Here is a 22,200-nt window from a genome sequence, read left to right on the forward strand (position 1 = left end):
CAGGAATTCACGGCTTGGCTGTAACTCATGGATATGTTACTGGGTGAGAATAAGTTTTTTTTGGGCAGAACTGACCCCTTTGGACCCCCAGTAATCTGAAAGGACCCCAGTGAATTCTAGTTGGACCCACTTACCTTACACTGACCTCTAGATGAACTGGCAAGAAACACCCACTGTGGACCCTACATTCATCTAAGGCCTTGGTTTACTTAGGAAACCCAAGTCCCTAATATCCTCCCCATATACTCAGTGCAGCCCCTAAATCATGTTAGAGTCACCTCTCCTTATTCTAGATTCCCAGGTTAAACAGGCTTTGTGGATCTCTGTGCCAGTCCCACGCACCCCTCCAGACACAGTGCAGTCCTCCCATCCAAGGCTTTCCAAGGTCTCCTGATCTGTGTGGCCTCTTAGAGTGGCAACTGTGGAAAGGCTGTGATGGTTTTTCCAGGTCCTGCAGATACATGGGTATGCCTACATTTTTCTTTGTGAATTTTGGTACCACAGTTCTTACAGGCAGATTCCTAAAATGAGAGCTGAAACTCAGTCCTTTGTCTACTGCACCTGGTTAAGGCAGATATCAGATGTTCATGGCTGGGTTATCAGACATTCAGGGTCTATACAATCCCCTTGAATAGAATGGCCCCAGGAGGCAAGTCCATGATGACTGAGGACACTCAATAGTTGAAGGAAGCAGTTGGTATCAAAGGCCTCACTCCAGGACTAGGAGATGGCACACGCTTTTTAATACCAAAAGTGCTATGAGCTGAGGCCAATTCCCAAGAGAGTCCTTAGATTCAGGGCCACACCTGAGCACAAGGCAGCATCTGGGTCCCAGGCCAGACCCAGTCCTGGTTAAGCCAAACAGGCACAAAGCCAGAGCAACTTGGCCACAGGGCAACATCAAGCGACACCCAGAGTCCTGAGTGTGGCTCCTCAGTGCCTCCACCTTATGCCAGGGCTGGTCTCAGGGACAGCCTCGGGACCTCCATTGTGGGGAAGAGACAGATGCTTGAGGTAGAGCAGAGGGAACAGACCTAAACAGGAGCAGGGCAGGGCAGGGTCTGACTGCACAGGCTCAACAGTGAGGAAGGAACAGCAGCTGGAGTTGGACTCAACAGAAGCTTGCTGCCCAGGCCTGTTACTTACCTGCTGTGTAAGACTGACTGACCTGCTTAGCGCTTGGGTGCTTCAGCCACATCCTCACAGAACTATGAGTTCCCCACCTACCGGTCAGAGTTGCTGAGTACAGCAGATAAGCTGACTTCTGGGGAAATGCTTGGTAAGCCCCCACGCAGACATGGTGCTTCTCTGATCTATGGTGCTGTCTTCATCTTGCAGTGATGCTTCCAATCTCTCAGGATAAGTCATCTGGGATTTTATACCAGGTAAAAGGCTAGGGCTAAGATGTCCTACCAGAGCCCAATTTTTCTTATGTCCCATCTCCAAATTCACACACACACAGCTTTGGGCTGGGGACTGAGACAGACCATACAAAACAAATCCTCTCCCCTTTCTTCAACCCTCTGGCACACAGACTTTCCAGCCATGGTTGGAAGCTGAGAGGGGGTCACCCCTCAGCAGTGGCCAGGGTTCCAGGACACACAGTCCCCAGCCCAGGCTTGGGTCTTGTCCAGGAGGCACATGAGCTGGTGAGCCACTGACCAAACCCACGGGCTTTCCACTTCTATCACACATACCCAGCAAGTCAGGCTCCACCTTCACTCCCTGTCTGAGGCCTCATCTTCAAAATAACTTACTGGGTTTATGATTATAAAGCAGTATCAGTTCATCTGAAAAGTCTAGGAATGTTTGAAAAAGGAAACAGAAAACCATCACTGATACTGTGGCGTATTGACTTTGCCTTGCTTTTCAGTTGTATTTCCGTCAAATTCCAGGATCTGTCTGGTTCCTGAAGAATTCCTTCTGACCTCAAATTGCCCCTTCTTTAATCCTATTGCAGTGAGCCTGGGCCCTGAGGTCCTGTCTTACCCACTTCATTCAGCACAGAACTGGGGTGGCACACTAAAGCTTGAAGGCATCCCCAGTTCCCAGTGATTGAACTGTAATGAGGATAAGATGCTAAATTAAAATTTATTGCGAGTAAAAGTGTATGCAGTCAGCCTTTGTTAAGAGGCTACAATGAAATGCCTTCTAGAAGTTGGCAATACAATTAGGTAGCGTTAAATTAGTAGAATGCACACACAGATGAGATTAGCTGCTTGCAGAAGTCACTTTAAAAAAACAAGTTAGCTTTTGTGAAGGCAGAAAGAGCTAGCCTAGAATGCTAGTCAAGGTTTGACTAAACATGGAATAAGTAATGGCCTCATCAAAGCACTGAGATACTTGCAGAAAGAGTGTGTGTATGTGCCTACATGTTGGGGGAGGTCTGTGTGGATCACAGAAAAGGGGGAGGAAGAAAGCCTTTTGGTGTTTCTCCACCACCACCTGAAGTGAAGCTACGCTGGGTGAGGAAGGAGCCTGTGGGAAGGCGTTCTGTGTTGGGGATGAGAAGGGAACACCCTTTGCTCTCTCCCAGGCTCACTCAGTAGCCTCCTGACTCAGCTTCCAGGTACCCTGAGAGTAAGAAGGAGGCTGCAAGAGTGGGCGAGGCAGGCAAAGGCCCAGGCGTGCAAGTTCTGGAGCCCCAGTGACTGGGTTCCAATCCTGACTCTCACTACTTAGAAGCTGTGCCACTCTGGGCAAAGGGTTTTCCTTCTGGGGCTCTTCTCCTGGTTTGTGAAATGGGGATGCTAAAATCTTCCTTGCGGGATGCTGGGAAGATTACCATAGAAAGCAGTTAGGTAGCTGTTGAGCTATAATTAATATTAACCATGATATTATTAACCAATAAATGAATTTATTAATCAGTCCCTAGAGTAAGGTCATTCAATAAAAGCCAACCAAAAAAGAAACTCTTCTTTCTGAGTGCGCTGAATTTAAAAATTGAGCTCCCAGATCTGCCTCGCTGAGGTTTGGACCCAAGCCTTGGTGACCAGGTGTCGGCAGCCCTGAGGACCAGCTGCTAACAACCGTCTGTCAGGACACATAGGAACTGAACACAATGACTTCATATGACATAAATACTGTTTGTGGGGAAGGTAAGGTTTATTTGTATAAACCTAATGTAGCAACAAAAATGTTCTTATTACAAAAGGTTCTGGGAGTTATAAGCAGTGACCATGAATGTATGTTATGGATAGTAATATTTGCCTGATACTTCATAAGGTTTTTGAAAAGTTTAAATAGGATAATGATGTAAACCGCTTATTTGCTTGCACAAAGTAAGCACTCGACATAAATTTTTCACATTTTATAAATGTGGGTTTTGTTTAGTTTACACTATTGTTATTTGAATCAGAACCTCTCCAAGGAGGGGAGAGAAGGGAAAGAATGTCCCAAACTCCAAAATATCATATTTGTGCTGGTAAAAAAAATGAAAAAAAAATTCACATTTATTTTATAAGGTAGTATTTCCCTAAGTATTATACATAAAAGGAAAGTTGAACTGTCTGTAGGAAAACAATATACTTTTAGGAAATTACAGAAGAATCAACATTGCACTTAAAACTTTAAAACAAAGGTTTAAAAAACAGCACAGTAAATGAATATTGCAAGGTATGCACAGCCTTAAAAAGTGTATATGGACACGATGGTATGAAAGCTCCATATTAAACCTCTAGCAATGATTTGCTTTCAGAGTTGTTCAGACTATAAAAGGGCACCGCTCCCACATTAATGGAAGAAAGCACTCAAAGCACTAACAGAAACATGGCCCTTTCCTAATACAACTATCAATTATCCTTAATGATGACGGGAACAGTGACTTTTTGTAGTTTTTAAAAAGTAGACAATTACAAAATTTAATTTTGAGACGTGCTGTTGTCCTTAGTTTGGATGCGAGAAATACGGACATCTCTGGAGTCACAGCCCTGAAGGAATGCACAGACTTCCTCCTTTTCCCCCCTCCTCAGTGGGAAGAGACACAGTCACATACTACTTACTGAAAAGCCGAAAAGGCCTCCTTAATTCTGGCTCACACCTCCTCTGGAGAGGGGAACAGGAAAGAAAATTGTTACAATTTTGTATTCTCCTCATGTAAAAAGCCAAAATATGTTAATAAAATTTTGCAAATGAAATGGCATAATCAAGAGCTGACTATAAATACTATTTTAACTTGTGCTTTTTTTCTTGCGTAGTATTTATACTGCCAAACATATCTCAGTATTTTGGCAGATTTCTAAATTACCCAAATAGAGAAATTTATGTAAAAGGAGTTTGTTATGCTCAATCAGAAAAGAACTGTGATGTTTCAAACAGACCAGTAAGTAGAGGTTAAGAAATAAAACCACCTCCCCCAGGATAGAATTAAATCCTAGATCAAATCTAAAAGGTACATCAGAGCAAGAACTTCAGGGTTCTGTCCTGGTTTTCGTGGTTTTAATTTACATTTTATTACCTTGAAGAACAAGTCTTCTTTTTCCAGGAAAGCAACTGTTTTCCTTTGGAGTTTTCCTCAAATTCTCATTTCAAATCTTGAAAATTACAAGGTACAAAATACCTAGATTTGATTGTAAAGCCTTATTTATTAATGTACCAAATAGTCATAACCATAAGGGTATTTTAATTGCTTTGCCATTTCTCAGAAAAGTTATGAGCATATTTGAAACTTGAAAATTCTAAAATAAATCTTCCAATAAGAAAGCTAAATTCCACACAGTACTTATTTTCTATCTTCTAATAGCTTTAACACCAACTTTCAAAAATGGGAATGGTGCCAAGTTTCCACAAAAACCCAAGAAAGTTTCTCCATCCACACAGCCCAACCCTTTGCTCCAAGTGAGCACACACCAGGTCCAAATTATAAAGCTTTCCAATCTCTCAGTGTACAAGTATTAACTAAAAGGCTAGTTAACATAGTCCACAATACATGTTGCAGTCTAAACATTTTCTAAAGTGCCTATACCTATGCTTATACAAATGAGCGATATAATATCAGGATTACAGAGAAATTTTATATAATATAGAACAGAATAGACCTAGGATTTATGTTGAAACTGCACATTTTTATATCCTTATCAGTTCTTTTGCAATGCAGGCATAAAGAAACAATTCTGGTTCAATCATACATGATTTTCAGAGAATTATTAACAGTGCTAGGACAAAGAAATTCCAGCTTGTGCTTGTTTAGAAAAGGCTATTTTGAGATCCAGGAGCATCTGATAGTTAGAATCCAATGGAACATCTCCAATTCTATAAAATAGTAGTAAATGAAGCTTAGTGAGTTTTTGGTTATAAAGAGATTGTGCAAACATTTAAAGTGATTATCAACCATTATTAAATCCAAAATTTCATTAAAATCGTGGCTAATCTGAATGGCAGTACAGGAGTTTAAAAAACAGGAACCTAGGCAAAAGTTGTAGATATTACTGATAAAGGCCCCAGCCCTGACACAGCCAGCTCCGGAAACATGGCCCTGTGACCATGTGTTTCCATGGCTTCGGAGACCTGGTGGTTGGCTCCGATTGGCTTGATGGATGGGAACGTGGGCCCAAGTGGAGAGAAGTGCTGTAGAGGAAGAAGGCCCCCCTAAAGCCCACCCAAGGGATTCCATGACCTCGCCCCTGGGCAGATGCAGACAGGGCCCTGCTGTTGCTGTTAGAGCCCGAGTTCACACTGGCTGACTTCACGGCTCACGGTTCAGCTTCTGAACTTGCCTTCGGCTGGGCACTTGGTCATGGGAGGCGCTGAGAGCCTCAGACAGCTCATCGGATGTCTGTCCCTGAACCGCGGGGCCTAGGCCAGGCCTGGGCAGCTTCTTCCCACACCGCCTCGCACCCGCTCCCGACTTCTGCATGCCCTCTCCTGGGCCCTGCTGTTCCTGCAGATCCTCTCTCCACCTTACTGGTTTTATCGTGTTGAGCCTTTACATTTCAGTAAGTGGGAACTTTACGCTGCAGTCTCATCTAGCCTAGAAAAATTTAACTAATACTATTTTCAAAGGAATATGCATACTCTGCTTTCTAAACTCTCCAGGTGTCTTGGGCACCTAAAACCTAACAGTGTTGTAGCCCATCACTTGGACTACATACATATACAACTAGAAAAGCAGATTCTGCCTGGTGATTTGTGAAGGATACCAAATGGAGGCTTCAGGGAAAAACACAACAGGCCTCTCACTTCTTAAAATACAAATGAATGTGACACAGAAGTAATGTGCCTTAATGCTGACAGAGCATGAGATACCCTGAGAGCAGGCTCATGGAGGGTTAGGACATAAGAAGTATTTCTCTATTTCCAACATTGATAGTTCTGGTTTCATTAGGCCATATTTTAAATTTCCTGGATCCTTAACTATGCCACACAGAGAGCAGATTTAGAGAAATGGCAGACAATCACCTCACACAAAAACACCTGGTATAAATGGGGATTAGGAGTAGGATTCTGAAGAGAGCTAAATAAGAGTTATTCACTATTCTGTGTGAGAAAAGAGAACATGTACAACAGACCATGAATATTACTGTAGTAAAAGTAAGTATTCCACAAAATATTTCTCCTGACTTAGCAGTGAACTATTTCAACTGCTTTTGCATTTGCATAAAAAAATCCATGCATCATACTGAATTCTAATCCATTTCTCACCTAAGCCATTCTAATGCTTCATACAACCAAATGAAGCAGAATTAATCAAACCTATTAGATTCATTCCTAATCCCTAAAGGACTACTGTCTTTAGCATTTCCATGCTAACTAAAACTACTTTTATTTTTTTAGGATGTCAGATGTGGCTGCCTCCTAAATCTAATACCTATATAACTTCCTAAAAGTCTACCCCAGACTGAAGAACAATTAAGAAAAGCAGAGAAATGCCAGGGGACCCACCCAAGAGGCCAGCCCAAATGCTGTAATGTGTTCCCCAGCTACAAGTGCATCTCTCCTTCCCCGGGGTTCACAGAGCATTCTGGGTACCATTACCTACATAAGTCATCTCACCTATTGGACTGTGGGCCCCTTCATGCTGGGAGTCAGGTCTTATTCATCCTGTATCCGCACCCTACAGAGTGTAGGGGCTCAGCTAAAACTAGATTGAGCATGAAACTGAAGAGGTCACGTCTTTGTAAATGAAGATCTAGCTCAGCCTCAGGTCATGGAGCCATGCAGGCCACTGGCCACTGGGGGCTAAGCTGACCTCCAGTAACCTCTCAGAAGTGAGCTGAAGCAACACTGGCCCAGATCTGTGCAGGAGGTGAGTGGAAGGGAAAGGGGGCAGAATGGCCTCTACTAGGGCACACTCCCCTCCCCACAAGGGAGCCGATGCCGACGGGGGGCTGGCAGGACAAGGGTGCCTGTCAGCATGTCAGAAAGGAATGTCGGGCGTTTTTCTTCAAGGAACCAGCTATTTAGGAAACATAGTCTCCTTCACTCTAGGTAGCTCCTCAACCATCCATGGCACTCCGCAATCATTGCTTCATCACTTTCAAAGTTGCCAAGGAAATTAAGGCTGGGTCACAATTTATGACACCAGATGCTACATAGAAAATAAGTCAAGATACAAAAAAAAAAAACTAAGAAAAAGAATTTCTTAGTTAAGACTAATTTCAGAGTGAAGCTAATCAGCAGACCACTGAACTGCTATGGTTGCTAGAGAGGGGTAGAAAATACCAACTGCACTGGAAAAGCATCCCTCAGACGAAAGTACAAAAGCCCCACATGGATCAGAGGTCTCGGCCTCCTGCTCGGGCTCTCACACGGTGGTTTCTATTGTTTCAATCACTTCCAGATCAGACTGCGATGGGGAGAGAAGGGTGCACTCGTCCGGCTCCCAGCTGCTCTCTGGGCTGTAATCTTCCTCTGAACTCAGTTCCGCTCCTTCTTCTGTGTCCTCATCACATGATTCCACATAGTGAGCCCCAATCGCATTGATCCCAGAGTCCTCAGAACTTGAGGGAGAAGAGCAGTGATCTATTTTTGGTGTATTGCTCTCTTTTGAAATTAAGGCATCGTGTGCAGAGACCTCCTCAGGCCTCATTTTGTGGGAATGTGGCGCTGGCTGCTTCTGCACATAACACATCTTCCCATTTATACATTTAACCTGATAGTTGTCGATGAAGAGGTCTGAGATCATACAGTACCTTGGCGAATCAGGGGGGAGGGGAGGCTGGAAGACAGATGCAAATTTCAAAAAGTGTTCAGTGAGTGACACTGAGATCTGAATGGTGTTTGTGGGTTCCCGAGGCTTTGCAGGAATCTCAGTGCTTGGAAGCTGTTCCACAGGGGTCATAGGCTGATACACATATTTGCCTGTGGGGAACACAAAAAAGGTAGTTGAAATCTAAGAGTATTACAGAAATGACACTTACGGAGCCATCATGGTTTCCTTCTGAGGATTCAGAATTTTTTTTTTAATCCTTTCACCTTTCAACACAGGGACCAATAATGGCTGGTGGATTCAGAATATTTTTAAAAATATTTCAATAGCATCTCAAAAGAAACTAGTAATAGAATTATTCAATCATTCAACACTGTTATAATCAATTAAAAGTAGAATATGGTATGTAACGTCATAGTATTTCCATCTGAGAAACTCAACACACATTACAAATCTTAAATTTGAATCTAATGCCTCTGAAGTAGGTGGGTGGATGCTATGATCCTTATTTTACATCCCACTTGAAATGATTTGCCCCTCATACTAGAATAAATAATGTCTACAATATAGTATGGTAAAACATTGTAAAATAGTATAATATACTATAAAATTATTCCATTTCATATTTAAGATGCTATTATATACATTTACAAATTGGAGGAATACATACCTATTTATTATCAGGATTAAAAGGCCTTCACATTTTAGGTTTCTAAGTTTTAATCAGAATGTACATATACTCACATATTTAGTAAATAATGGCCTACAGGATTGTCCTGGTCACCTTCAATGGCTGTATTAAGGTGTAGGGTGTGAAATGATCTTTTTCAAGACCAAAGTTCATCAGTGGCCTAAGCAGATGTTCTGGACGGGCACAAGGCAACCTAAGCCGAGCAGAAGAAAAGGCCCAGGTAATTGCCCAGGGTGACCTATGATGTTTCTGGGAAACCAAGAAGCTTCAGACCTTCCCTGCTGCTCTAGGCCCTCAACTGTTTCACATAGTTTACATGGAAGTGAAACCAAAATGGATCTATTCCTGATGCATCTCTTTCCTATTCTCTTTTACTTCACTCAACATTAAGCAAAGCCTCTCATATGCCAAGTGCTAAGTAGCTAGAGGTGAAAATTACCCAGTCAGTAAGCCTACAATGATTCCAAATAGAAATCTGGAAGAAAAAAACCCTGAAAAACTCAGAGACAGGAGCACAATTGTGGAGCATCTTAGGTTTTTCCTAATGTGGTTGATTTGTCAACCAGTCTATACCGTATCTCCTGCACATATTTATGACAGGGCTTTTTAACCTCAGCGCTATTGCCATTTGGGGCCAGATAATTTTGTTGCAGGGGCTGTCCTGTGCACCACAGGCCGGTGAGCAGCATTCTTGGCCTCACTAGATGCCAGCAGCGCCTCCTCTGTAGCCATGACAAAATGTCTACAGACACTGTCACAGAGCCGTGGGAGGGCAAAAGCGCTGTGGCTGAGAATCACTGATACATGACATCCTTGTGAGCATTTCCTTGCAGGCAAATCACTCATTGGGCATGGCACCTTTATTTCTTAGACTGAAAATTCTGAGACAGGAGTCATATTTGTAATTAGATTTTTTAAAGATTTTTAGTAAGTTCACTAAGGCATGGAAGCAATTTCAGATCAGAAATGTGAGCAGCAAACTAGACCATAAACAGTCCACCATCAGTAATCTATTAAGATCAATCATGCCTGCACTTTTCACTTTTATTTCTTGACTCCTATACAAAAAAATAGGCTTAGACATCACAGTTACCTTGTAACTAAATTACTCAAAGTATATTCACCTTTCTGGAGTAACACATGGAAAAGGTACATGTAAAATTGTTAAGCCTCGTGTGCCCAGGTCTACCTCCAAGCCTGGACATGTAACATGCAGACACTGTGGTCAGGTGAAAACACAAGCCAAACAGGCCACACCTACCAAAGGGTCTGTGTTAAAATATGCCAGGTGTCTGCAGTTCTCTGTTACCAGTAACAGAGTACAGTAATAGTACTTGTCAGGCAAAATTCAAATGAGGAAAGCCACTGAGAATGGTAGGTCCTCTGTGCGCCACGTCACCAGCATTGTCAGCTGAAGGGGCAAAGAGGCTGACCGCCGAGCCTCTCCTCCAACCCACCAACCCCGGGATTAGAGAAAGACATGTCTGGCCAGGGACAGAGAAGAGACTTTGGAGAATTTGGGGGGTTACTCCCTTCTGTTCACCAAGTGTCTAAAACACTCGGAACGGAGGTTTGGCCTTTCCCATTCTTGGCTGGTAGACTGGTGGTGGCTGAGCCGGGAGGCTGGATGGCAAGCCCTCAAGAAGTGTTTGCTGCAGAACGCTGATACGGTCAGGCAGGCACAGGTGGCCTCTGGGTCAGTTCTCCATTTGTCACAGCCATAGGAGGTTCCCAGAAGCTCTTCCTCACACTCAGAGGGGCCAAGGCTTTATTTAGGCCAGAGATGGAATCTGGGAAGCTGCCTTTGGAACTTCCCTAAGCACTCTCTCCTACCCTCACTTGACCCATACCACCCACCCTCTGCTTCTTTCTCCTCCTTTCTACCTCACCTCTTCAAAATTTCTTTGCTTTTTCTCTTGTTCCCCATTCTTCTACCTCTTTCTCTCTCTATTCCTCTCTCCTTCAAAGCTCTATTCCTCTTCCTTGAAGTGTAGTAAAAGAGAAATGCAGCCAGAAGAGGAAAATGAATAACTGTTGCCCAGATTCATTTCCTTCTACAAGTTATACCTATTAAATACTCTTACTCAGAGCTAGGGTGACAGCCTGTGACCTGGTGATATGGAGACACAAATGCAAAGAGGAAAGCAGCACAGAAAAGCAATAGTAAAGACAGCTAGAGGAAAAGCAAAGTTTGGTAAACATCTTTCAAATATCAATTAGTTAGTATGTCATATTATATGGTTTGGTTTGCTAAAAACATCAATAATGAACAAACTCATATCAAGAATTAATTTTGTAGAGTCCAGTTTAGTACTTTGCTCCAATCCCCAACTTCTACCTTGCAGTAAAATGTTATGAATCCATGCTCACAGTGATAGCCTTGAAGTATCACAAGATCCTGAATTATCAGAGAGATTCAATTATGTCCACTCTACTGTACTTCATAAGAGAATAATGACACTCTGCAATAGCAAGAATTGAGCCAGGAAATTCAATAATCACTAATATTCTCTTAACAATCCTCTTAAGGGTTACTATGTTATTAAAGAAAGAAATGGGTGAGACTTTTAAAACTTAAATCTCTACAAGGAAAAGGTTCTGAGAGAGAGACAGGGCCTGGAAAACAGCAGAGTAGAGGAAGAGCTAGAAACAGTATGATCCAGCAATTCTCCTTCTGGGTATACAGCCAAAAGAACTGAAAGCAGGCTCTCAGCAAGTTGTCTACCTGTGTTTACAGCAGCGCTATACACAGCAGCCACAAGGGAGAAGCAACCCAAGTGTCCATCGAAGGATGAATGGAAAAAACAAGATGTGGTGTACATGTTCAATGGAATATTATTCAGCCTTAAAGAATAAGGAAATAGATGCTACAACATGGATGAACTTGGAGGATATGTTAAATGAAATAAGCCAGTTAAACAACTACATGCAAGAGAATGAAAATGGATTATTGTTTATCCCCATACACAAAAGTACACTCAAAATGGATCAAAGACCTGAATGTAAGTCATGAAACCATAAAACTCTTAGAAGACAACTTAGGCAAAAATCTCCTGAATACAAACATGAACAACTTCTTCCTGAATGCATCTCCTCGAGCAAGGGAAACAAAAGCAAAAATGAACACATGGGACTGCATCAAACTAAAAAGCTTCTGTACAGCAAAGGACACCATCAGCAGAACAAAAGGCATCCTGCAGTATGGGAGAATATATTTGTAAATGACATATCTGACAAGGGGTTAACATCCAAAATAAAGAACTCACACACCTCAACACCCAAAAAGCAAATAACCCAATTAAAAAATGGGTGGAGGATATGAAGAGACAATTTTCCAAAGAAGAAATTCAGATGGCCAACAGACACATGAAAAGATGCTCCACATCACTAATCATCAGGGAAATGCAAATTAAAACCACAATGAGATATCACCTCACACCAGTTAGTATGGCCAGCTTCGAAAAGACTAAGAACAACAAATGCTAGCTAGGATGCAGAGAAAGGGGAACCCTCCTACCCTGCTGGTGGGAAGGTAAGCTAGTTCAACCATTGTTGAAAGCAGTATGGAGATTCCTCAAAAAACTAAAAATAGAAATACCATTTGACCCAGGAATCCCACTCCTGGGAATTTACCCAAAGAAAACAACTTCTCAGATTCAAAAAGACAAATGTACCCCTGTGTTTATTGCAGCACTATTTACAATAGCCAAGATATGGAAGTCATCTAAGTGTCCATTAGTAGATGGATGGATAAAGAAAATGTGGTACATATACATAATGGAATACTATTCAGCCATAAGAAAGAAAGAAATCCTACCATTTGCAACAACATGGATGGAGCTGGAGGATATTATGCTCAGTGAAATAAGCCAGGCAGTGAAAGACAAGTGCCGAATGATTTCCCTCATTTGTGGAGTATAACAACGAAGCAAAACTGAAGGAACAAAACAGCAGCAGACTCACAGACTCCGAGAAGGGACTAACAGTTACCAAAGGGGAGGGGTGGGGGAGAGCGGATGGGGAGGGAGAGAGGAGGGGATTGAGGGATATTATGTTTAGTACATATGGTATGGGGGGGTCATGGGGAAGACAGTGTAGCACAGAGAAGGCAAATAGTTACTCTGTGGCATTTTACTACACTGATGGACAGTGACTGCAATGGGATATGGGTAGGGGCTTGATAATATGGGTGAATATAGTAACCACATTGTTTTTCATGTGCAACATTCATAAGAGTGTATATCAATAATACCTTAATAAAAAAAAAAGCCAGTCACAAAAAGACAAATATTATCGATTCTACTTACATGAGGCACCCAGTGTAGTCAAATTCACAGAGCCACAAAGAATGGTGGTTGCCAGGGGTAAGGGGGTAAGAGGGTAAAAGGGAATGGGGACTTGTTGTTTAATGGATATAAAATCTGAGTTTTGCAGGATGAAAAGAGTTCTGGAGATGGATAGTGGACATGGTTGCACAACCATATGAATGTAGTTAATATCCCTGAACTCTACATTTTAAAATAATTTTGATGGTAAATTTTATGTGTATTTTACAATTTTTCCCCCCATATGAATGTAGTTAATATCCCTAAACTCTAATTTTAAAATGATTTTGATGGTAAATTTTATGTGTATTTTACAATTTTTCAAATTAAAAAAATTAATCGGTATAATTTGCTGTATTAATGGACTGCAGGGGAAATTCCATATGATCCAGAATATAAAAAGTATTCTTACAATTCAGTAATAGAAAAACAACCAATTTTAAAAAGGGATGTGCAGCTATAAAAGGGCAACATCAGGGATCCTTTTAACAACAGAAATGTTCCTATAATGTGTATTGCTATCAATATCTTGGTTTATGATACTATACCATTGTTTTGCAACTATAGTGTCACTGGGGGAAAGTGGGGAAATACATATGATCTCTGTATTTTTCTTAAAACTGCACATGAATCTATAATCTTTCCAAAATAAAAATACAATTTAAAACAAGGGAAATATTTCCATAGAAGTGATGTCCCACCCTTTTCAGCACACCTGGTGGTGTATCTCATTTCAGATGATGTTAACTTTGAACATGTTTAATGTGGTATCTGTCTAGGTTTCTCCATTGTGAAGTTAGTATTTTTCTTTTTGAAATCATTAAGCATCTTGTGAAGAGATATTTTGAGACTCTGCAAACATTCTGTTTCTCATCATACCTTCACCTACTAATTTTTGCATGCATAGGTGGATCTGGTCTGCAATAATCATTACTGTGGTGTTCGCCAAACAGTGGTTTTCTGTTTCCATCAGTCCTACATTTACGAATTAGAATTCCATGTAAGCAAAAGCTGCTGCTTCTCCCTTACTTATTTATTTATTCAATTATTTAAGTCAAGTATGGACTCACAGCTATTTGTTTTATCCCACGGATTGTAACCCATGACTGTCATGCTTTATTATGTCGCTCAGCTTGTTCCATGTTTAGCTCTTGGTGCTCCTTCAGGTGAGCCCATGTCCTTTGAACACGCCCCATCAGTTTTTGAAGACTTCCTTACTTTCTGGCACCGTAAGATGCTTCTGGCTTATCTTGTCCACTTCCCCTTCCCAAGACCAGGAATCAGCCATTTATCCAAGGACCTCCTTCATCTTTTTAGGAACTTACACGCATTCTTAAACTTATTCTCAAAACATTCCTATGAATGAAGTAGCATCTTAGTTTGCTAATGATTCAATCACTCACTAAACTCATTCTTAGGAAAGTGAAAACTAGACCTCATTACAGTACTTAATGCCCATTTAAAAGACATTGCAAAAAATAAAACACAAATCTTCTTCAAGGGAACTGATATCACTTTCTCAAAAATGAAAATGATTATACAACACTAAGATCACAAAAACTCAACTGTGATCAGGAAATGAAAAATTTCTACATTTCAGGGAATCTGGTTCAACACTTTCAGCTGTTTCTCCAACTAAAGGCCAAGCAAAACCACTGAATAAGTAACTTCCAGTATTCTTTTAAAGTTTTGGTTCATAATTTTCCTGATGGTTCTTCCCCTTTGGGATTTAGCAATAGTATGCAGTACATACTTTTTTCACAATGGTTCAGTGAGTCACCAAAAAAAAACATTGATGCTCTCATCCTGGTTCTTTGGTTAAAAAAACAGCAACAAAGAAATAGAAGACTGAATTACTTTCTCAGGCTGCCATGGCAGGAGTCAGTTCAGGTTCCAGGTCTTGTGCCATCCTCTCTTTCTTCATGAGAATACTTATTAGTTCATTAATAAGGCTTAGTTAATGTTCTTAACAGTTTACACTGTCATTCTCTGCCTTTAGCTTCAGCTAATATTCTAATCTGCAGCAGTGTAAAACACAGTAGATAAATTTCCTTGAAGGAGTTTCTTTCTTTTGGTTGCAGTACACTATGAGAAGGGAGAAAAACAAACAAATGTAGAAAATAACTTATATGCCCTGTTAAGCCATTGTGTGCACTTTCTTAAACTATTTTTTAAAGGATTGGTTGTGCACTTCAATTCTTAAAAAAGATCCTTTGTGGGGAAATGAGCTTTTTGCTTTTATAGATAGTTTTATGACTGTTAAATGTATGTTCCCTTGACACTTGAAGTACACTGCTCTCAGGGAATGCAGAGTAATTTTAAAATTAGCCTTAGCAAAATATAATTAGAAAGGTAAATCTACTGCAAAAAATTGAGTGGCCTAAGGGAAATTGCATTCACAGTTCAGTTCTCTGATTTTATATAGCAAATCACATTTATTTTATTCCCAAAGGCACTCACTGTAACGAAAGTAATGTTAAGTATTCTTATTCAGCTTTCTTTACAATGTGCATTATTTACTAAGTTGAGTAGCATATCACAAACTAAAAGCAAAACACATAACATTTATTATAACCAGTATTTTTGTGACCTCTGGCACAATACCAATATTTTTGTACTTCAATCTATGAGAACATTAAAGCTTATATATTTCCCAATATGTTGAAGTACCCAATCAGAAATTTATGCAAGATCCTAGTTTCTTCACTTTTCAAATTGTATAACCTTCTTTAGCACAGTGGAACATATTAATATAAAACAAAACCCTAATGAGACAGAATACCAGAAGCATTATTTATTAACTCACTTAGCAAACATTGAATATCTACCATGTTTCTACTACTAAATCAGATGCTATGGGGAAATTAAAAGAAGTACAATATGTAGTCATACTTCAAGAAGCTTCTAGTCAAATTGGAGGTAGAAGATAAAAAGTCAAAATAAGAGTTGAGTAAAACTATAAGAATATAATATACAAGGGTGTTCATCAAGCAGTGGAATAGGATTCCAAGCTTCAATAAAGGATCTTACATGGCCATTAAAAGATACAGACTTGTGGAGTAGGAAGTAGAACTGTTCTAGACCAGTTTCAGAGCCAGAATGTGTCACTATCATTGGGGGTTCAAAGAGTTGACCGTGGATAAAGTTTGTGAGGAAGACAGAAGCTGAATGGGACTTAGACTGCAAAACCAAAGAGTTGATGTTTTGGTAACAATGGTGAGCTGGAAATTACAGACAAGGCAAGTAATAATGATCAAAGGGAGATTTTGGAGAATTTAGTCTGGTAAAAGTGAAAAGATGGGCTGGAAAGTGAAGAGACGGGGGTTCAGAGGAGGCTATTACAGATTTTCAAGCATGATATTCTCACCTAACGTCACATGGCTCATAGAAGAAGCAACATTAGGAGACACTCCCAGGAAGGTGGCAGATCCTGGGGGTTGAAAGGGAAGGACTGAGACACAACAGGATTTGAATCCCAACTCTGCTACTTATTAACTGCTAAACCTTTATTAAATTGTTCACATTCTCATGTTTTCCATTTCCTCAGTGTAAAAATAGTGATAGATACCTTTTAAAGCATTAACTCATGTCTGGCACATTTCAAATATTCTATTACTGGTGTTACTTAGAGAAGGCAGGAGCTACCTCCAGGTCTCCAAGCCACCCTAGAGGTTTCCCAGATTGCTGTTTGACCAATCCTGCTGAATCCATGACCCCTAATCCTGAGACTCTGGAATGCCCCTAATGTATCCAGATTCCCAATTAAACTCAGCCTATAAATTTCTCTCTGAAGACATTTCTCTGTCACCCTACCTTGATCGCCTACACCAAAAACTTACAATCTGCTTTCACATCTGCTTTCCTTCTTTTCCAAAATAATATATACTGAGCCTCGATTATGTGCCAGGCCCTGATCTAGAGACATGGGGCTAAAATAGCAAGCAGACAGATCACATCCCTTCTTTATGGAGGTTATGCTCTAGGAAGGGATATATATTTGACCAAATAACTACACTAAAAGATACATAATTACAAACCATGAAGAGAGGCAGAAAGTGATAGAAAGAAAAAGCAAAATTAATGTTTAGAAATTACATGTGGGATGTTTGATTTGGACCAGGGGGAGTGTGGGGAAGTTGTCAGGAAAGATCCCTGAGAAAATGTCTCCCCAGGCCTGAGTGGGAGTTAACCAGCCAAGGGCCGGAGAGGCCGGAGCATGAGGAGCAGGAGGGGGAAGGGGGTGAGACTGGGGTAGAGGAGGCTAGCCTGTGCAGCGGCCTCTGGAGGCCACGGGTGGACCTGCTCCTCTCGCAGCACAGGCACAAAGCTAAACCACACCACTAAATAGACTTCATCAGTCAAGCTAGCACCCCTTTCCTGATTTCACACTCAGATCTCAGTAGGTGAGAGAGAGAATGGAGGAGGCAGAGGAAAGTACCACCCAGCCAGCCCTTTACCAACAGACTTCTACAGCCAACACCACTCCAGGCCACGTTTTTGACACCCTGAAGTATGGGCAGCTGATATAGTGAGACCTGCCCTAAAAATAACATTTTTTAAAGTGCCATAAACCAATCAAGAGAGAAGCAGTTTGCCACCCTTATTACAGCAGCCAGTCTGAAGAGGTACACAGTGAAGGCTGTATACTTTTTAAACCACATGTAGTCCTATCTGCAGCCAGTTTTCCGGTTTAAGGGACACATATATGCAAACAAAAAGACTTCTTTATTTTAACAACTATGAGTGAACAACCAAAGGGAAAGAAAAAGTGGAAAACACATCCCTCTGACAATCCAGTTTGGGTCACACAGATATCCATAAACATCACAAGAGGAAAGATAAGTACAGAGTTGGAGGTATACAATCTATATGGTATAGGAGCTCAGAGAGAAGTGAAGGACGCGAGGGCTTAGGGGAGACTCCACAGAAAACATGGGATATAAACTGAGGCTAGGACTTGGACAAAAGAAAACAAAGTGGAAAGCCTCATGCAAAAATCCAGAGGTGGAAGAAGAGTAGAATCTCTGAGGGGTAGCAGGGTGACCAGCTGGACCAGAATAGAGGGTTCCCCTGTGATGAAGACCAGTCTCATCACCCAGATGATCTGCAAAGAGAGCAACACCCTTCCCTTGCCTTGGGAGACTGGACAGAATAAGAGCCAGTCTGCTAAATACACTGGCACAACAGAACTTGTAGACATAAAATGAGTCCAGTTGAGAAAGAGCCCCTTTCAGTCCACAGAGTTCAGAAACATCCTGATAGGTAAGTCTGGCTAAAATAGGTCACAGTATTTAAAAAAAAAAAAATCAAGGGCAGAGAATGAGACCTCCCACACTTCTAGTTCCTTTTAGGTGGCCAAATGAAGTTTACATAGCGCAAATATGTCCACCTCCAAAGGATGGGTCAATGAGGGTGAGAAGAAGCATGAAAACCATATGTTCAAAAAAAAGGAAGGCTGTTGACAGAGCACACAGAGACTCAACCTGTATGTACTAAGGTCTGCACTTCGCAGTACAGGATGACAGTAAGAGAGAGGCCTGATGGAGGCAAAAGGAAAATAGGAAAGTGGCTGATTATGGATCATTACAAGATGAGAAAAACATGACTAACACCATTTTTTGATCTAAGAATGGATGGATGATGGTAATAGTTATTACCTTTGATGTCTTTATAACAAGTCTTGACCTTAAGGGCATTTTTTGGAGACCATTTTAGCCCCCTGCCTTTCTCTCCAAAATTCACTAGTGGATGGGCTGAGTTCCACCAGACTGAAAAACAGATTTCTAAAACTGCAATTAGAAGAAAATTTGAGAATGAAGAAACTCCCTATGGGAGGCAACTAAAGTGCAGACCTAGAACATGACTCTGGAGCAGTTTTCTACCATTTCACTAGCCCCAGCTGTATAGTTCTACAGGTCACAAATAAGTTATTACCAGCTATTAATTCCATGGACAGATATTCCTTACAGACTAAAACTATGGGAAACAGTATAAGACATCTGTCACATTTATCTATTGATCTGGGGGTGAAAAGTTCAGAAATTTACAAGAAAAGGATGCTAACCAGTCAAACTGATCTAAGAAAAATAAGATCTTGAAGAATCTTAAGTGTCTGTGCTTAGCACAAGGGCTCAGTAGAGACTCAGTAGATGTTTGCTGAATTTTTAAAAATGTATCTTTGTTAAAGATTATTATGTCTTTACTTATTCAAAAATCTCATTTTCAAATTTATACAAACCAATATGGCATTTGAAACTTTGCTTTTTATTAATGTCACAATAATAATGCAACATGTTCTAAATATCAATGAGATGTAATTTAAAATCAAATTAACATTTACATATATGAATTTGTTTCCCAATATAATTTAAGAAAACATATTCATCATGTTTTTTCTTTAATCAGTTGTAATAATTACTTCTCATTTCTCTTGGACCTGTGGTTAAACCAGTCAATTTTAAAATCAGTGCCACTGGGGAAATCCAAAGAGTTAGGGGTAAGAAGTAACAAATTAGCATTTACAGCTACACAGCATCTCTCCTTCACTATTCAGTTAATTCCTCTTGCATGGGGACCAAAGAGGCTCAGATGATGGCACCAAACCTCAATGTGGAGCTTTGTTCTTAGACTACCTCTTCATCAAAACCGTAAAACATATGGTGGGAGTCACTCTACAGTTGACACTAAACAGTAAAAAGGAAAAAAGGGGTCCAGATGTTGATGATTTATAAATGTGTAGTTATAAATTAATTGCCTCTTAACTCCAAATTTTCCCTTCAATATACGTCCTGCCATAATGGACAGAATTCTTTTAAGTGGGCATCATGCTAACTGAGTGTTCTCGGTAGAGGGTGCTAGATGGACACTGCAGGAGGAAAGGGCTCTCCTGCTGTTTGCTGTAAGGTGAGGTGAGAAGGGGTGAGGCAATCTGTTGGTCTTCCCCAGCTACACGCCCAGAACATGCTGTTCCTTGGCACACCTGCAGTCTTGCCTGACCTGGTGATAACTTTCCCATGGCCCTCTCCACGTGGAAACCAACAGTCCAAAGGCCTCTGCCTACATTGTGCCCTCCTGCCCACCCAAGCTTCTGTCCCCCTCTATACACCCACACCCTTAACTGCTGACTGCCTGTGCTCTGTTCTGCACTGTAAGAGGCTGCATCCTGTTTGCCAAGCAACTCATACCAGAACAGCCTGGCTAAAGCAGCAAACTCCTCTGCTATCCTGTGGGCTGAACTACACTTTCTCAACAAGGTCTGAAACCCAGCCTTGAGGAGGTAACCACCTTCTGCCTTTGTTCTTCCTGGGTATTCTCCCTCAATCCAAGGCAACCACATAGTTTCCTTATATCTTAAGTCACCTATTTAAGTTATAAGAGTTTAGTAATTCTTTATATTAAACCTGCTCTCTATATAACCTCCAGTGTAGCTTCCATCTCCTGATAAGACTCAAAATAATTCAGTGGCCAATGTCAATGTGTGGGATTTCCTGTAGGTGGTACTTTCTTGATTTGTCTGAGAAAATATAATAGGCATTAGATTAAAAAATTAAGTAGTTTATATATTTGGAACCTAGACTAACAGATATGAAATATTATGTATTAAAATACTAATGATTCTTTAGATGTTTAATTTTGGACAAACTGATAAACTAGCTTAGTATTTAATAAAGGAAAATTGCAAAAGAATGCATTCTGAACCTATTTTTTAGAAGAACATTGTCTTTGCTACTTGAATATTTTTATATCAATAATTAATGTTGAAAACTAAGAAAAACAGCTTATTGAATACCCTTGAATATTCTCCTCCAAAGAAATGACATGTAAAACTATTGAAAGTGCTTTCCCTGAAAAAACAGGCAGGAAAAAATTTCTGAACCAGCCTTCACAATAGACCAACAGATGGTAATCTTAATTCCAAATGAATTCACTAGGTAGGTTGGGAGTAACATTCAGAGCTTTATGAACGAGAGCAGAGCATCATGGCTGGCAAAGTGTAGTTCAGCCCTTTTCCCTGGAGCCTGGATTACAGCTGCTGAGGAAGAGAACAACGGGCAGGGACAAGGAGGAAGCACCCTTGCCTGTAAAGCATGAAGAACACAAAAGGCAGTATCAACCATTTAAGAAAAGAACTCCAGATTACATGTGAATTTCTACAAAATTAGAGCAGCATGTAGGAGCAGGGTGTAAACTAGGCCTAAGACCTTCAGCACTGTGATGGGTGCCGTGGGAGCTGGGCAGCTCTTTGTTCACATTGTGTATATGGTGACTTATGATTACAGCAGGTGCCTGGATTTAGCTTACTGGTACACAAATGATATTTGGTAAAATGATAATGCAGCTCTTCAAAGGCAAAGAGATTTCTATGGTTTGATGAGGTTTTTTTAAAAATTATCACTTGAAAATAAAAGGAGAAAAAAGCTACCATCAACACAAATGTGTCCCCTGAAAAGAAACAAAGCCACGGCCTTTGAGGGACAGGCTGTGGCTAAAAAACACTCCCAGGGACACCAACCCCACAGCAAGGATGACGCTCATCCAGGTGCAGTCGTGCCAGTGTGCCCGGACTAATCTAGGCAAATAAAAACATCCTGGGGATTGTCTAACTGTGCAGATGCCTGACTCAGATCCCCAGATGTTCCTCAAAGAGGCATATCAATTATGGAATTTAAATGTTGCTAATAAAGAACCAAATACTATTTCTGTGAATCCTTTGTGGACCATGAACCTAAAATGTCAGGTGAGATCTTGATGGTTTCAAACAAGATTGAGGCTTTTATTGCTTCTGTCTGGAACACAAGCAGGCCGGCCACATTCTATTCAAAACAAACTGCTCCAATAATTCATTTATTAATGCTAGTAATTTAGAAATCTACAGTTTTCCCATAAAACCTCTAAGGATTACAAAATGATGTGATAAAAGCAGAGAGCATTTTCCTTTACAGTAAACATTTTTATGAACCCACAGAGAAAAGATGATGTATTCATATATTGCACCGCCTGAGGAAACTAATTACAATACTTCCCTTTACTGCTTGGTG

General features: G+C 40.7%; 1 protein-coding gene across 1 annotated transcript in view; it reads right to left on the reverse strand.

Moving 5' to 3' along the window:
- The window catches only part of C1H3orf70 (chromosome 1 C3orf70 homolog), a 98,190-nt gene continuing 75,990 nt past the window's right edge, over positions 1-22,200 (reverse strand). The window contains exon 2 of the mRNA XM_036875340.2: positions 1-8,298. Coding sequence (XP_036731235.1) covers positions 7,742-8,298 — 557 coding nt within the window. The 3' untranslated portion in view covers positions 1-7,741. The remainder of the gene's footprint in view (positions 8,299-22,200) is intronic.

This window comes from Manis pentadactyla, chromosome 1, assembly GCF_030020395.1.
Source record: "Manis pentadactyla isolate mManPen7 chromosome 1, mManPen7.hap1, whole genome shotgun sequence".
Taxonomy (NCBI): Eukaryota; Metazoa; Chordata; class Mammalia; order Pholidota; family Manidae; genus Manis; species Manis pentadactyla.